At 40.7% G+C, this 17,622-nt stretch overlaps 1 protein-coding gene across 1 annotated transcript; it reads left to right on the plus strand.

Moving 5' to 3' along the window:
• The first annotated feature begins 15,412 nt into the window (after window positions 1-15,412).
• nppal (natriuretic peptide A-like) lies at window positions 15,413-16,007 on the plus strand. Its single transcript, XM_070910669.1, has 2 exons — window positions 15,413-15,496; window positions 15,699-16,007. Exons 1-2 carry the CDS (start codon window positions 15,416-15,418, stop codon window positions 16,005-16,007), a joined length of 390 nt encoding a protein of 129 aa, XP_070766770.1. The 5' UTR covers window positions 15,413-15,415.
• Window positions 16,008-17,622: the final 1,615 nt, after the last annotated feature.

The following is a 17,622-nucleotide window of genomic DNA, read 5'->3' on the forward strand; positions in this document are numbered from 1 at the left end:
TTTGACTCTGGACTGCAACAAACTACCAAAAAGTGAAATATCACTTGCAAAGGTTTCCTTACTACCTTCATGACAGAATTGTATTTGTCCTTTTCATTATGCTTTATCATCATTGTCACTGTAGCACTTTTATTTTTGTCTGTACATTTTGACCGACTGTGTGAGTAACTGGAATATATGCACTAAAAGCAGGCCGACGCGCCCTCACGGCCTGTGACTAAACTAGACCTCAGTAGTTCTTAGATGAGTTTGCTTAGTAACCATGTCGGTTCATTCCAGGTTGGACATACAGAAACATTTCTAACCACTTCAACATTAGCATTGTTTTGCACTTAAGATATGTTTCACTTTATTATTTTCACTGTCATTCAGTCAGTCAGTCAGTGTTAGCATGTGTCAGGGCTGAGAGGACTGTGTGTCCCAGGTTATGTTGACCGAGGTTTTGTATGTAAGAGGGAATTTGAAGGACTGGATTTAACTGCAAAATCCAGTTTTAGTAAAACTAAAATATTTCATGTTAGTCCATTGCTGTCAGTTTTTCAGCAATATGATATGTTTCCGGTCCGTTGTCCTGGTACACCATTTCATTATCATTCCTAAATGGGACTAAAAATGTGAGTCAGAGCAAAGACAAGTACAAGGAAGTGGAATTGTACTTTTATTGAAGGACATAAAGTCCTCTGTATATCAGGTTGACGGATTGTTAGAAACCAAGATGGCACATATATGTACATTCCTTACTGTCTCTGCTTTATGTTTTATTTAAGAGATTATTTTTTATACAATTTTATTGTTATGATTTGCTGCCTGTGCTGTGAAAGATTCAGTACATTTCTAAATGCTCTGGATGATATTATTGTTTATAGTCTAGGCATTGCTCATCTGTTATTTTAAAATGATTATTTTTAATGTTATCCATTCTAAATCCTGTGTATGGCATGACAGGTGGTGTGCAGATATGAGATTAAGAGAAGCAGTGGAAAGTACACCTGAGGGACTGTTTGCCAAACACTTTGTGTTTCGTTTGATTTGTGGAGATTCAGACGGTGCCCTGTGCTTGTTTAGGAATTTATAGAGAACTGGCACACGGCAAACAAGCTGCAGCCATGGAACAAAAAAGCAGAGAGACCTCTGTCTTGTGCCTTTATTATTGTTCAAATAAAGGTCCTTCTGTTTTGTCAATCACACAAAGTGTCTGCATGTTCATTTGTTTAAACAAGACGTAGATTAGGCTGTACGTACGTTCACTAGAGCTGAAAGGATCAATTGATTTCATGATTGACAGAAAAATAATCAGAAACTATTTTGACAGTCGATTAACCGATTAATCGACTCGAAAGTGTCTGAACCACATTTCTTGGCAATTATTCCAATATTTGTCAAGATATTTCTGGACCAAGTTATGGATTGACCAACCAATAATGCCATCCATCAGTTTTTTGCCTCGCTTGGTGACGGACGGATGGATGGTAAATTGTCACAAGAGTCACACATGAATCACAAAACATTGGTCGGCTGGTTCAACACTTTGGTACAAATTCAAGATTGGTCTCCAGAGGCTGATTCCTGATGTGGAAAGGTGTGCGAAAGGGAGCATATTAATCAGCATGAAACGTGTTGAACATGTTCGCATCCTGCAGTGGATGAACCGTTCCAGTCTTTCGACACTCTATGAACTCCTCTTGCGCCCCCATCAGGAGAAACTAAATGTGAATGTGAGGACACTGAGATGAGATGAAGTGAACAGTCACTGAAGGTTCCTCGTCACAAGAAAAATACAGAGAGTAGAGGTCAACTAACTGTGTATATATGACCTTTTATCTTCAACGTAAATAGCAAAGTGTCCTGACGGAGCTGACGGAGAGTCCAAATTAAAAGAGTATAAACTACGCCTCAAAGAGGTTTTTCCTTTTACACAAACATCCTTCACCCAACCTTGAACAAGCTAGCTTGCCTGCTAACTGGCTAACTGGAGTGCAGTTGCGGCTGACTAGCATGTTCCCAGTTGGCTCGCCAGCTAAGGCAGTTCACCAACTCTCCCTGCAAGTGGGAACTACATCACCAAGCTTCCAGCAAGATGTACGCATGAATTTCACAATTTCACAATTTTACAGAGACTTTATTCACAGCACACATTTGGATTTGTCAGCTCAGGTGTTACTAACAACATTAATGATGACTCTGATCTATTCAAGAGTCCCAGTGAGTCAGCATGGACAACACCAGGACCCTGAAACTGAAGCAGCTAAATGGAATTCAGCCGGCACTCATTTGATTATTTACACCTGTGATAAGTTTAATAAACTGTAGTTTTCCTTGAAGCTTGATATTTAATATATTATGTGCTGAGCTCTGTGGACCCAGGCTATGATGTATGACAGCCCGGGGAATCTCATTATAGCATGGACAGGTGCACAAGTGTTTACTCATAAGTGGCCACTGACAGACCTGAGACCAGCAGATTCCCCAAACAGCTCAGATGCGCTTCAGCATTAACCAGTTCTGATGGGACCAGTGCAGAAAAAAGAAAAAACGAACTGTGCGTCTTACTTTGTTGTTGTTTTTTTTTACAATGAACATTACAGCACTCACATGGCTGTGGAAAATTACAAATGATAAAATCGGTTATTGTGCTTTCTATAATAATGAGTGCATGAGAACAAATAAAAATGCTATGTAAACTTCTGTACTGTTGATGCATGAACCCTACTTAAATTCATTTTTAGTTTCCTTTCTAGAGACCTGATGCTTTATGAGAGGTAATGTTGTGTTTCCTACAAACAGCTCTGTGCTTTACTGTCTTGTCTTTGACTGATTTAAACTCCAGCATCTTTGTAGGACAATATTAACTGTAAATGAAAGGCATTTCATAACTCACAAAATGTTGGTGGGTGTGAGTTTTTCAGCCCAGAGTAGTGTCTGCAGGTAATCCTCTCAGGCTGCAACCAGTCCAAACAATCTGCTCAGTCTGTGTGTGTGTTTGTTTATGTATGTGCATGCTAGTGCTACACTGGTGTTATAGTAGGGGTTTCCAAACTACGGCTTGCAGGCCATGTGCAGCCCAACCCTTTAATTTATATGGCCCCTGAGTTATTTTTAAATTATTTTAAAATTTGGCATATCATATCTGGCCCTCTAACTATATTAAAATGCAGTTCCTATTGTGAGCCCTGGGTGTCACCGTCACTTCATCAGTTACTGGAAGCACTCAGGCCGGGTGATGTGATGGTGAAAACTATTAATCTCATCCGATGTGCACATCACTGATGACAGAATTTAACCAGCGCTTTCAGGCTTTCACTGGGATTATTTGGTTCTACATACATATGTGCGCAAACCTTTAGACTGAACCAGAGCAGCCTGAGGTCCAAGATGACTGACCCTCTCCTCCCTGATGAATCTTCAGGCCTACTTCAACCTGACCTGACAGCAGCTATTCAGTCCAAGGCTCAGCTTCACTGTTCCCATCAGGAGGGTTATATACTGCTGAGTGAAATAGTGAGATAAAATCCACAAAGTACTTCAAACTCACTCACTAAGCTCCTGGCCAAGGACTGTATGTTCACCCCTGTGCTTCATTTCTCTAATGTGACTGCAATGTCTTGGTGGTGTGATCATTTTGTAGTTTGCAAACCAACTGCCCCGACAGGAGAGATGGGTTGAAAACACAATTAAAAAAAAAGTAGGATTTTTATAAATAAAGTTCATATGAAGTTGGGGTGGTGGGTATGAGGTAACTAGGATTTCATCTTTCACTGTTATATTTAGAGTGGCAGCGGGGAGATGTAATAAACCCACATTTATTTAAAACATAATATAGGGCACAGTGTTAGATAACATATATGCATTGACATATATACAGTGACAAACATGGCGTTCCTCCAGCAGGCTGGCGTGCACAAAGGTGGTTAAGAAGGAAAGACACAAAACCACAAGAATAAAGCAGATCATCATAACACACCCAGCACCAGGAAAAACACAAACTGCCAGTTTACTGCTGTGAAACTGCAGTCTCTTTGTCTCTCCAGACCAGTTTTGAAGATGATTTTTGGATATCGCAGTGAATCTGAATCCTAAAGTCAAACTTTTTTCCCGTCACTTTTAAAGGATTCATTTCTGAGCATATCAGAAAGACGCATTTATGGCACTTTATATTCCGACTGCTGTAACCGACCCTAAACACTCAAACATCATGATGAGAGATGATGATGTTTACGAGAGGCTCTTGCTGCGCAGCCTGGGCTGATTGGACGCCATGCTGTCGTTTACCTCGACTGAATCCAGCAAGTAGCAACGCTTCACCTTTCACCTGTGGGCTAATTGAACCGTGGCCTGTCTCACAGACAGCATAATGGGTGAGCAGATGTGGAAGTGGAAGTGCAGCAGCTCTCTATCATTATACTGGATTAGCGAGATAAGAGTAGAAGAAACAGAGAACATCACGACTGCAGCTGCAGTTGACTCCCCTGTAATGGTGAAATCATCTCGTGTTAGAATTACTCGCAGAAGCCACCTAATGGCTGGTGGTTAATAAGTCACATCTAATGGGATGAGCTGCAGGAGTTAAGATGGGGGTTAAGATGATACGCCACCTTGCGCCATCCTCACCTCCCTCACAATATCTCACCCATTGGCTCCATCATCTCCTCTCTAGTTTCAATTCACAGCAATTCCCCTGCAGCCTGACCTCCCTGATGACTCTTTCAGACTTTCATCTCCTACAAGATCAGTCTTCATTTTCAGCTCCTACAGTTTTGCCTCCTTCACAACGTCCATTTCAACTCATGAATAGAACAGTTGTCCTCAAAATATCAGCCACATGATGAAAGCAGGTCATCGACCTTCACTTGTAGATTTTAAACTCACACACATGCTTCTCTTCGTTAGATCAATTCACTGTTAAATGATGTTGGTGCCAAAACTACTTTTTGTTCCTGATAGCTGACACACTGTGGCTATATATTATAGCATATATTCAGTTATTGTAGATCACTTACATGACTTCACAGAGACACTGAGAGCTGTACAGTGAGTCATTTCAATGATCTATGGCCTCTGTCACTGATGGGTAAAATGATCACATAACACTATATCAACAACATCTAATAATATCTTTCCACAGAAAGTGTGGGTGGACAACAGTTTGAAAAGTTTAAAAAAATATGGCGCACACATGGAGCAGCAACACAAACTAGCTAATCTACTGGTGAGGAGAAACTAGCTGGTGTGGAGAAGTGAGTTTACATCAGTCCACACCACAATCTCACATACAACTGTCAGTGGTTGAGTTGCATTGTGGGTAATGTAGGTGCCAGGTTTTAACAAGAAAGAAGAATGTGTGGAATAAAAAAGACGATATCTCTGGTTCTGCTACATTGATTTAGATGTACTTTGTTGTTAACTGTCCATCATCAGAGTTACAGGAGTGAGATGATAAATCTGCTCAGTACTCTCTCTGGTTGTTAAGCACACCTCGCCAACATACACTGTGTATGGTACAAACAGCCTGGGACCAACAGAATAAACAGTGAGCTCTTAGTTAACCGACTGACACTAATATTCTTATCTTTCAGCAGCTTTATGTCTGATGAGAAGAGTGATTCTGGACAAATTTATTCCACACATGCTGGTTTACTTAATCTACTATAATCTCATTAGTGTTGATGTTTTTTATGTCAGATTAGCCGTTTCTGTTTCAGTTCAGTCAACTGTTCTTTTCTTCTTTTGTTCTTTCCTTCCTATATTTATTATCTTTCTCCCCCGTCCTCCCCTCCTCTGTCCCTCCCCCTCTCCACTCATGTCAGCCACACTCACTTGTCCTGAGGTGTGGAAGGCGGCTGAGATCATTAGGGGAAATTACTCTTGTGTTGCATACCAGCTCTGATAATAAAACTGTCACAAGGGGGTACAGCGTGATGACTGCAGCGCTGCAGTGATTAGAGAGAACACGCTTTCTGTCTGACTGCTCTACCTTCTCCTCCGTCCACTCGCTCTCCTTCTTTGGTTATATCATCTTTTAATGATGCTAAATGAGAAATGTTTCGATATCTATATTAAAGTAGATAGAACTTGGATAATGTGACGCATAAAGGCACCTTCGAAGAACAGGTCAATCAATCAGTTAATTTCCTCCAGAGTTAGGGGCTGTGTTGTGGTGGCGGCCAAAATACGCATCAGTCAGTCTGCTAGTGTTCCTCACTGGCTGTTCAATATAATGCAGAATCCACTTGTACATCATGTTGTTGGTTTAGGAAGCTCTGCATGATCCTCACCTCACTAAATTTATGACTGCTGCTCCTCCTGCAACACCCTTTGGTCCCCTGGGTCCTGATCAGCATCCATTAAAGAACAGGTTCACATTTTAGCAAGGCTGTCTGTTCCCGCTCTGCAGCTCAGCGGGGGAAACAAAGAGAGACACAGTAACTTTGAAAGATATCCTCTTGATTTATCTCACACGGAAGCCTCATATTCCGCTATATTTAAAAGGCATCCATAAATGGATCTCTTCAGTGCCGTTTGGATAGAAGAAAGAATTATAGGGACCAGAAACTGTTTCAACGTACATATGGACTTATAAGTAATGTCTCCTCTCCTAATTAAGATCTGTTGGAGCAGCCTGATCACGGTGGAAACAAGACTAAGGGTGCGTCTACAGGCTGCAGGAGGAAACAGTTAGCCTGGCTCTGTCGCAAACATACCTACCGACACCTCTAAAGCTCACTGACAACACGTTTTATCTTGGATGTTTAATCTGCACACAAAAAAATGTAAAAACAACAGTTTATAGTTTTAGGATGGCACATTCCTCCATGTGAAGTGCACAGCGCTATGTGGGAACAAACCGAGGACACTTTCTCTCATTCTCTTCCGAACAGATCCATTATGAAGGTGTAACCATGGCTCTGTCCCTTACATATCGATCCACAGGTACTCCTTTGGCACATTGTGTTAAGAAATATCAGGTTTAATGGCGAGTCCGAAGAAATCCCCTGTGCTTTTCATAACTACTCAAATGAGCAGATTATTATTCACAGGTTGATTGTGGGAGGTGTTGTTCATGCAGCCGTCAGGTTTCTGTGTGGAAACTCAAAATGGCTTCCCGGGGACGCGTTGGCCTCAGATTAGTGTTTCACCTTTATAAATGCAGGGTATTTATGAGTGTGTGCGGCCTTTTCATGTAGACGCTGGGTTTCTTTCTGCTCTTTCTGTGTTGTTACCAGGGCATTAGTGACTGTGGGGGTCCTGGCAGCCTGAGGTAATGCCATTGATATCTGTCAGGACGCAGTAGGAGGTCAGCGGGGGGGAAGGGGGGCGCTAAAGAGGTTTTAATGACATTGTAAGAAGCTCTTTGCATCTGTGTGAGAACTATGTCTTGGAGGCAAATGTAGAGTTAAACACTGGAACATATTTTGGTGTTGTTTTGTTGCTTTGGAGAAACACTTTTTGAACCAATTGCAGTCATCATCCTGTATTGTATATTAACCTCTTAACACATTCTAGATGTCTTGTGTATCATATTAGACGCATTTCCCAAAAATTCAGCCTGACATATGCAGTATATACAGTATGTTATACTATGGCTCTGAAACTGTGGAACCTCCACCAGATACTGGCTTTACTATAGACTCAAAGGGTTCAAAATCAAGAAAATGAGTACAGGGAAATAAATAATATATGGATAAATACAGATAAAATGTATAATAACCTAGAAAATGTGAACTGAGAGAAAAGTGAAATGCTGACTGTGAATTATGGCTTTTGATAATGAAGAAAATGTCCTGAAACAAACTAACTGTGAAAAGAAACAAGACAAAATAACATTTCATAATTATAAGCTAAGTGTTAAACATCTAAGTATTTCACAATTTCATGAATGTCCATGAATGTTTCATTCATTTTGAACTCGTTGGGTCAGTAATACTGTCACATATAGTTTGGATCTAATATCTATCCTCACTTCCATCGCTGAAATCAACCAGTGAATCTATTGGCCACTACTGGTTGCTGTGACTCTAAATTAGTAATATGATAATATGATTAATATGATTTACTGCATTTGTCCTCATGACATATATACACAGCTAAATTGTTGTTGTCTTTTTGTATTAATTGACAAAGCTAAAAATAAAAAAAACAGTCCAGTTCACTGACTCCAGCTCAAACATATAACACAGATTAAACTAATTAAACGTCACAAAGGAAAGTGTGAAGTGAATAAGGGCAACTTATTCTCAGTACGGTGGACTGGAGGCACAGCTAATGAGAATTAAGGCCTCCGACACACCTATCAAACCCATCACCTAACAGAAGCCCAGATTTAATTAGAGGCCATAATAAAGATTCTAACTGACAGTGCTTTATGACTTGTTTTAATAACTTGAGAGTGGATATCTACAGCACTAATCAGTATGCACTTGTCAAGATTAAAGGTGTTGATTTTGTGATATATCACTCTTATAGTAAAAAATAAATGTCAACACCTGATCCACTGACCAGGGACAAAGAGAAATAGTTACTGAAAAAAGTACTTCCTTGGTTTATTTAGGTGATTGGTGTTAAAAATAGCGTGAACTAATGCTAAATATATGCAACACCATCCTTGTTGTGTGAAAATAGCCTTATCTGTGTAAAGGTGGCACTAGAGGGGTCACATTTACGACATGTGTATGCTAGTCTTTCCACAGCCGGCGGGAAGGGGAAGGCATGATGTAATGGCGTGGGAGTCTGGGATCAGTCTAGGACAGGAATAGACAGCAGGGCTGGTGGACCACATGAAGGTTAAAATGTTGCTGCAGCTTCAGCCATGAGCAAGGTGGACCGGAGTGACACTGAAGTAACAGCACAAAAGCACCTCCAACTACGATTCTCTGAAAACTGTTTAAAAATGACTTTTGGGAGGGTGAAGGAGGGTCTATTTTCCCCCATATTTATTGTTAAAAAAATGGGCTTTATTTCCAGTAAAATCCGGCTCACACAACACAAGATAATACAGAAAGAATGACCCTCAATGGGATAAATGGATGGATCCACTGATATTAAACAAAAGTGGAAAGACATAAACAGGGAGAGAGGAAGGCAGTATAGGCCATATGTCAGAGTCCCATCATTTCTACACCGACCCTTCCAAATGTCACTTCAGTATGAGCTCCACACAAGCTTCATTGGCTCCACACCTTCCTCTGATCTTCTCATTCTACAAATAATAAATGGTCATGTTACGTTAAAATCACCAGGTCTACATGGAATGCCCTCGAAAGGTACAATTCAGAAATAACCACAAGCTTGTAATGATTCAAACATTTCATCTCTGTCGATAAGTTAACAAGTAAATCGGATCTGCCTTATTGTTTATAGAGGTGAGTTTTGACTGCTATTTTTAGCAAGGTTGTCAATGATTATCTCTAGGTGGAAATGAGTAAGCTGTGGACCGGTGGAAGGTCAGAAAGAAAAGAAAAGGGAAGACCCATCAACAGACTATTTCTTAATTTCAACAAAAATATGAAAAACATTAGTAAGTAGAAGAGTGAGCGTGTAGAAGAGCAGAGGCCATTGAACAGATCCCAGGTTTAGTCAATGAAACTGTTCAATCCTTCAATTTAACAACGCAATACAAGCTAATGAGTTACGCATAGGAAACTATCACTTAAAAGGTAATCCTTTCATTGAAACTCTTAATGTTTCAGGGAAACGTAGAATGATGTGGTTGAGGGCAGACAGCTGAGGATTCTTCCAGCAGTGTGTTGGTGATAAGCTAATCTGTTCAGGGGAGGAAGTGCAGGAGCAGTGTTGACAGGATGGTTCAGATGAGCATCCACGACTGACTGACTGTCTCTCTGTCCCATCATTTATCAGGTGCCACATTCCCTGCTTACACTACACAGTGCTGGACACTGGGTTCAAATAGTGTCAGAAAATGTGTCATAACCATGACAGAGTTATTACCATCCTTGGTGTTTCCATTAGCACGTTATCAGTGTGTCATAGTGCATCTGCCTCAGGAGATGCTGCTGGTGAAACATTACCATACGAACATTGACCTTATCCCATACTAACCCAAACAAAACACATTGACATAACTGAACTCTTATTATTGAATGATGTAAGGGTATGAAAGGATATCGTAGTGGTGAAGTAAACTATGAAGTCCAGTAAGAATAATTAATCATTACATTTACATTTTTAATGTGTTTTTTCTCTGTAAGTCCTGAATTCATAGAACTGATCCTACTTGTTATGTGCTTTGTTTTCTTACATAAAAACAAGATTTAATAGAAAGGAGATTTAACTCTTTTATCTATTAGATAAAAGCAGGAGACTAGGAAGGTTTAGACCAGTGTTTCCCAAACTGGGGGTCCCGACCCCCATCAGGGGTTGCCAAAGCTTCACGGGGGGGTCACGAAGCCCTCTTGATTTTAAGGGTGTAAGGATTTTTATATCTATAAGATATAATATACATGCTTTTAATTAAGTTCTGTGGAGAAGACAATTAAATTTAAGGGTTACTTTAGAAGTTTATATCTTTTATCTGTTTATTTATCATAAAGCCAGGCGACTATTAAAATGTATGTATGAAGAAAATCATAGTACGGACATAAAAATAAAAATATATAATAAAATAATAAGGAAAGATTGTCTGATACATTGCAATATCTATTCAGAATTTTATACAAATTGCTACTTTCACACAAACTTCCTGCAGGTATAAAGTCCACTTTCTTCAGAAGAATTAGGCTACTTTCCCCCCCTTTTTTTGTAATTGTATGTGGGTGGGGTCATTGGGGATCATCACTGTATATACAATGGCAAAACAGGGTCCCTTAAGAAAAAGGTTGGCGACCTAATTCTCCTGACTTCATGCCTCACTGCCACCTCTGTTGTTTCATTTTACATTAAATATGTTGACTAACTTAGTTGTAGACTTAAAGCAGCATTAATCAGGGTTTTGGCCACGTGGGGACAGTACAACAATACAGACATATTATGGCCTTATAAAGCTGTAATTGCTAACATGTTCAGCAGTTATGGAGCAACATTATCATTCATGTTGAATGGTGTTTGTGTCACCTGATCGTAAGTCCAATATTCTCTACAAACTCCTGAGGGAAATATCTGGCTCTTTAGCTGCTAAATGCTCCACTGTGTTCACCAGCTAGTCTCTAACTGTGTCTGCCTGCTGTTTGCTGCTGAGCAGGTAGTTTACAGTGGTTTTCTACAGCATTTTCTCTGAAAACAATGCTATGAGAGGGCTGAGAGTGAACCTGAACAATAAAGTTGTGGGCGGTAAAACCAAAACAACAAGCTGAAAGAGGCTAAAATGCTCCGTGTAGCTGAGGGGAACCGCAGAGTTGGTGATAATTACCCCTGAGTGACACTCATGTTACACATTTTCATTTGGCACATTGTTTATATTAAGATACTGATTTATGCAGATTTATGCTGATGTAAGGCACCATGTTTGCTTTTCAGAGATGTTATATAGTGTCAAAAAATGTTTCCCCGTTGTAATTACTACTTAGACGTTCACGATAACAGGCTCTCCATTGGAAATCTCTTGTGAGAACACGTGGAGGAGACTGGCCTTCCTTTAATGGTTTGGCCTGTGGTTAATGTTGTGACACCAATAAAAGAGCTATGATCTATGCTATATTCAGTCATTTATTTTTGTCTGGATGGTCCAAGACGTCCCGTAATGGTGTTTTTAGCTATTCTGCAAAGGTTTATGAATACAGTGTGCATTCTGCAGCTTTATACATCCCATACGTCTAGATGAACAGCTTCATATACTATATATTCCAGAGTGACGTCCTGTTCCAACCCAGACGTTTTAACAACGTTAAAGAGGACATACTTTGCTTTCTTTCACTGGTCAAAGACCATGTTTACCCATTCTCTTCACGTCATTTTAAGTTAGTGTTGTTTATATTTTCTCATAAATTGTTAACCCTTGCTCTTTTTTAGGAAGAAAAGTTAACAAAGAATTCTCACCCCTGTTTGCTTGGACCTTGCATGCTAGTACCTTTTGCATTGTCATTGTTTTGGCTCGCACAAATGTCTGAAACCACAGTAATGTTTGATCAATGTGTAGCTATCAAACGCTAAACTATTAAGGTCAGTGGGGCTCCAGTCCCTTCATGTCACTACTTCAAACTCTACCCAGTGAGCCACCTTCAGTATAAACAAACACTGTGATGCTATGATATTTACTGTACTATTTCATTTTCTACTGATTTCATCATGCTGAAATATTAGATGTGTCATGTTAATACAATATGTGTTCGTGTTAGAGTTCAGCGATCTGACCCCAACCTGACGTGTCGCATGTCGGCTCTGGTTCAGGCCGTTTTGTTCCGTAAAGCTTTGGCTCCAGTTGGATTATTTTCAAATGTAACTTAATAAGAAAATTCTTTCTCTCTCTGACTCTGCCGTTGATACGTGGCATATGTTGCAAGTAGATGTGTGTGGTCCACTGGGAAGCAGGAAGAGAGACAGAGTGTAGCCACAGAGGTTAACCAGGGAAGGGCAGCGCTACAACCATCTACAGTGGACCCTTATCCCTGAGGTATTTTGGTTTACCATCTGTTTGTGTTTATATATTAACATTAATACTAAATAATTATAATTTATCCTGTGGAGAACATGGTTTTCTGAACCAAATTCCATGACAATATTTGTTGAGATATTTCAGTCTGGACCAAAGTGCCGATCCACTGATTGATGGTGTGGCGAAACACATTAACCATGTTTACTCTGTATTCTACAGTGGTGGAAGAAAAAACTACAATTAGTTGTTTTCATTGTCTACATTCAGTAAATTCAGTCATTTCTAGTCAAAGGAGTAACAATTCTATCAAAGTGTGGAGTTCCTCCTGAAGGATGAGCCTTTGGGAAACCTCTGGGAAAAAGCCTCTCATTTCAGAGTTCCTCACCTCAGTCTAGTCAGCTCCATCGTTTAGACGATGAGGCATCCATGTTCTAATTAAGGCCTCTAATGAAGGGGAACCGGTGTGAGTGCGGGCTGCACATTCTTCATCTGAGTGACAGTTAAGAGGCTGAAATGTCAGCCAGCATACTGCAGCGCTCCATCCCTCTGAAGCTGAAGAGACCTTCAGGGAACTTATAGTATATTCTCAACTGGTAAAACACTCAAAATCTGTTTGTTGTGTAACAGAGCATCAGTGTGAAACTCAAGCAAATCAATGTTATTCAGAACAACATGTCAAATTACCCAATTTCATCCAGACACAGTTCTGGAGAAGGCGGTGAAATTCACCGTGCCGTGTGCACCTCTGGGTGATGTTATGAACCCAGAAGGGAGTATGTTTATTTGTTCACAAACTGATACTGTACGTCTGACATCACATCTGTCTGACAGTATCAGTCTGACATCACATCTGTCTGACAGTATCAGTCTGACATCACATCTGTCTGACATCACATCTGTCTGACAATATCACATCTGTCTGACATCACATCTGTCTGACAGCATCTGTGTGACAGTACCACATCTGTCTTACAGCATCACAGTCTTACAGTATTACAGTCTGACAGTATCTCATCTGTCATCTGTATCACATCTAACAGTATCACATCTGTTGGACAGTATCAGTCTGACATCACATCTGTCTGACGGTATCAGTCTGACATCACATCTGTCTGACAGTATGAGTCTGACATCACATCTGTCTGACATCACACCCGTCTGACAGTATCAGTCTGACATCACATCTGTCTGACAGTATTACATCTGTCATCTGTATCACATCTGTCTAACATCACATCTGTCTGACAGTATCAGTCTGACATCACATCTGTCTGACAGCATCAGTCTGACATCACATCTGTCTGACATCACACCTGCCTGACAGTATCAGTCTGACATCACATCTGTGTGACATCACACCTGTCTGACAGTATCGCATCTGTCTAACATCACATCTGTCTGACATCACATCTGTTTGACAGTATCAGTCTGACATCACATCTGACTGACAGTATCGCATCTGTCTAACATCACATCTGTCTGACATCACATCTGTCTGACAGTATCAGTCTGACAGTATCAGTCTGACATCACATCTGTCTGACAGTATCAGTCTGACATCACATCTGTCTGACAGTATCAGTCTGACAGTATCAGTCTGACATCACATCTGTCTGACAGTATCAGTCTTACATCACAACTGTCTAACAGTATCACAGTCTCAAACTCAAACAGGTGGATCGTTCACTGCTGCCCTGAGGCCTGAGTCAATTTGGTATGATAGCCCTCCAGTTGAGAAGCTGGTGAAATGTCAATTAGCCGCCATCCACCTCCACACAGTGCGCTCAGCTTCACAGGGTCCAAGGCTAATCGCTCATTATTTTCCCTCTGGTACCTGTCTGATGATGGCAGGGCAGTGGAGTGCGGGGGTGGGGGTGGGGGCAAGATTACAAACAAGCACATAGAAGCACACACAGAGGCACACACACACAAATATCAGACAAACTTCCAATTCATCTTAATGTTCCCCTCCACTGAGGCCCACCTCTGCATATCAGCCCCTTCAGAATATTCATGAAGTACGAGATAGAGGAAAATGACAGCAATGGTCAGTTCAAACAGCTCATGTTTACACTCTTGCAGGAAGTAGACAAAGTACTGTACATTATGACTTCAAGCAGTAGATTAAAGATCACGTGTCATTACAGACCCACAATTCATATTTGTTTTTTAACGAACTATACACTGATGTTTTAGAAAGAAATGATTTTCAAAACATTGTAATTGAACAAAATCTGGGGTTTTGCAGAATCGTGCAATATTAACATTGTATCTGGTGGTATTGGAGCATCATAAACTAAAAAGGACGGGGTATTTTGTGAGGCAATTCTTAAACCAAACTGAATTTAAGAACAAAGTTTATGCAACGCAGTTTCAGAATTCAGTTTGGATTCAAAGCTGCAATTAAAGTTACTAAAGAAAAACAAATAAAGAAAAAAGAGGAACTTTATCAGTCATATTGACTAAATATCTTACATTGTTTTCTGTAAATTCCTGTGGGCGGAAAACATTATCTGACAAAGGGAGCCCAGGCGCTGTCATTTCCAACAACTGCAATAACAAATGCTGAAAGTTATACCAAACAAAAGCAATAAAGCTCAGAGAGTCTTCAGTCTGATGCGTCAGAGGAGTTTGAACCTGAAAACACTTCCAGTCCCAATTTCCAACTGTCAGGTTAGCCTGCACTCCCACGTGTAGCAGCATTAGTCACACCTCGTTAATTTTCCCAGGCCTAGTGACGGAATCAGGTCGTGTATAAAGGCGGCACCTGGCCACCGCCAGAGAACCGGACGAGCGCGAGACACAGGAGCGGGGACGGACTGAGACACGCGCCAGCTAGAAAAGAAGAATAAAAAAAAAAAACTGCGAAAGAAAATGAGCCCAAATATTTCCGTTTTCTGTTTATCTCTGCTTTTACTTCATTTCGTGGGAGCCAAACCAGTTTCTGACCTACAAGTGAGTTTACCTTTAACTGGTGCACAGTGATGGAGTGATGGAGAGACAAACATATATGTAATTATTATTATACTTCCCTCCAGGTTGCCTGTTACTGTATGTGTCCTGTGCACAGGAGTGTTAGGACTCCGAGGTTCACTCACTGTGAGTTTTACGATGAGTTTCCACTTCAAGCTTCTGTGTTTTGTTTTTTTTCCCGCAGAGTTTGAAGCAACTTCTAGAAGAGGAGATCAACACGGCGCCATACTACTCCTCGGAGGAGATGGAGGTGGGGGGGGAGGGTGGAAACGCAGACAAGTCGGTGTTCGGAGCTGCAGAGGAGCAGCCGTGGGACTCCTCCGACCCCAGCAACTCGGCGCTGGCGGCCAAAGAAAACGTCCTCGCGCGTCTCTTCAAAGACCTCGTGAGGACCTCCAAGCGCTCGTGGAGCCGGTACAAGAAGGGAGGGCTGAGGAGCTGCTTCGGTGTCCGGTTAGAGAGGATCGGCTCCTTCAGCGGGCTGGGATGCTGAAGGTAAGGACCAGGGGACCGGGCAAAGACATGATTTAAATGTCTTCATTTATTTTGTCTACATTATTCATCATTGCAACACATGAAAAAGAGTTAAATAGAAACATAATGCAGCACAAAATAATTTGCCTATACTATTCAAAAGAAAATTTGATACAGAGAAAATGAACTTTGTAGCTGCTCCCTCACATTCACTGAACATCTGGATGAAAGGCAATCTTTTTAATCTATTAATGTGTTTTGTTTTGTTTTTTGTTGTCGACAGGCGTGGATGACTCCGGGTTTCTGCACATCATTGTTACCGGAACCGATCACCGGAGCTCCTCACAGTCTCAAAGCTTTGACACTTTAAAGGGCGGTCACTTGTCTCTGCTGTCCACGGTTCTCCTCCAGAACTCTGATTTCCTTTTTCTTATGTGAGCTGTTAAATAATAAATTATTGTAAATGTGTTTATTATTTATTATTTATTGTTGGATGAATAGAGTTGCCTTGTAATAGATTGTATTGTAGTAAAATAATTATTTTGCATAACAGCTGAGTCTGTGATTGAATTGTTTTCTTTTGAATTGAAAGCAGCTTATGTTCAGAGGGGTTATATTATGACCGTTTAAGGGATCCATTTAACTCAAATGTATTTTACTATTATTTCATTTATATATGCTATTACCGTCAGCTGTCAGCAGTTATGTGCTCAATCTAAACTATTCGGCTGGGGAAATGAACAATATAAACAGTTTCACATAATGAACAGTTTATGTTCCGTTTTGCTTCAGTTAAAAAGAAAAAAGAGTAACGTGACTGATTTGTAGCGGGGTTATGAGAGGAAACCTGCTGCAGCGGCTCCGGCAGAGACGCAGTGTGTTGATCATAATGAAGCTTAAAGGATCCAAAAATGGACCCGAGGAATGCTCGATAAAGTCTCAGGCAGGGAAATACCCTCACCTGGTGCAACATAAAGGAATCCAGATGTCAGTCGTTAAACAATACGGGGTCACTGTCCTGCCACATAAACAAATGTGGAACGAAACAGTCGGAGTGTCCAACTTTACGCGCGCAAAAATGGGTGCGTAAAGCTTGTTTTAGGTCCATGCTTGAGAGAATGTCTTGTTTACTTACAGCATCGCAGTATACCCCGTTACAAATCAACAATAATGGTGAACAAATGATTTCATAATGTCAAAGCATAAAATGACTCACACACAGGCGCCACAACAATTTCATACTTACCTTCATTCATATATATTTGTACTTTACTTGAGCATTTCCACTTTATTCAACTTCATCGTTTTTACTCGACTACATCTCAGAGGGAAATGTTGTACTTTTTACTGCATTACATTTATCTGACAGCCTTAGTTACTGGTTAGATGTCACATACAAAAACTAAGATAGCTTGTAAAAGACAACACACTGTCATATTAGGCCAATGGTTGCCAGCCTTTTGAGCTTGTGACCAGCGTGTGACCGCTTTAGCCACGCTGTGCCAAGCCAAGACATGATGACATGCGTTTCTATTTCTACTGTCTAGCACACCTCCAACATGTTATCAGGGTAAACAACTTTACCTTGCTGTGCTGTGCAGCGGCTGACAGCTCGACGTTCACGACATGGCTAG

Source organism: Enoplosus armatus, chromosome 8, assembly GCF_043641665.1.
Source record: "Enoplosus armatus isolate fEnoArm2 chromosome 8, fEnoArm2.hap1, whole genome shotgun sequence".
Classification (NCBI taxonomy): domain Eukaryota; kingdom Metazoa; phylum Chordata; class Actinopteri; order Centrarchiformes; family Enoplosidae; genus Enoplosus; species Enoplosus armatus.

Excerpts from the sequence above, each read along its gene's own strand:
- nppal (XM_070910669.1), top strand. The coding sequence starts at position 15,416 with ATGAGCCCAAATATTTCCGTTTTCTGTTTATCTCTGCTTTTACTTCAT. Across the intron at positions 15,497-15,698 it reads AACCAGTTTCTGACCTACAA|AGTTTGAAGCAACTTCTAGA; the intron begins GTGAGTTTACCT and ends TTTTTCCCGCAG.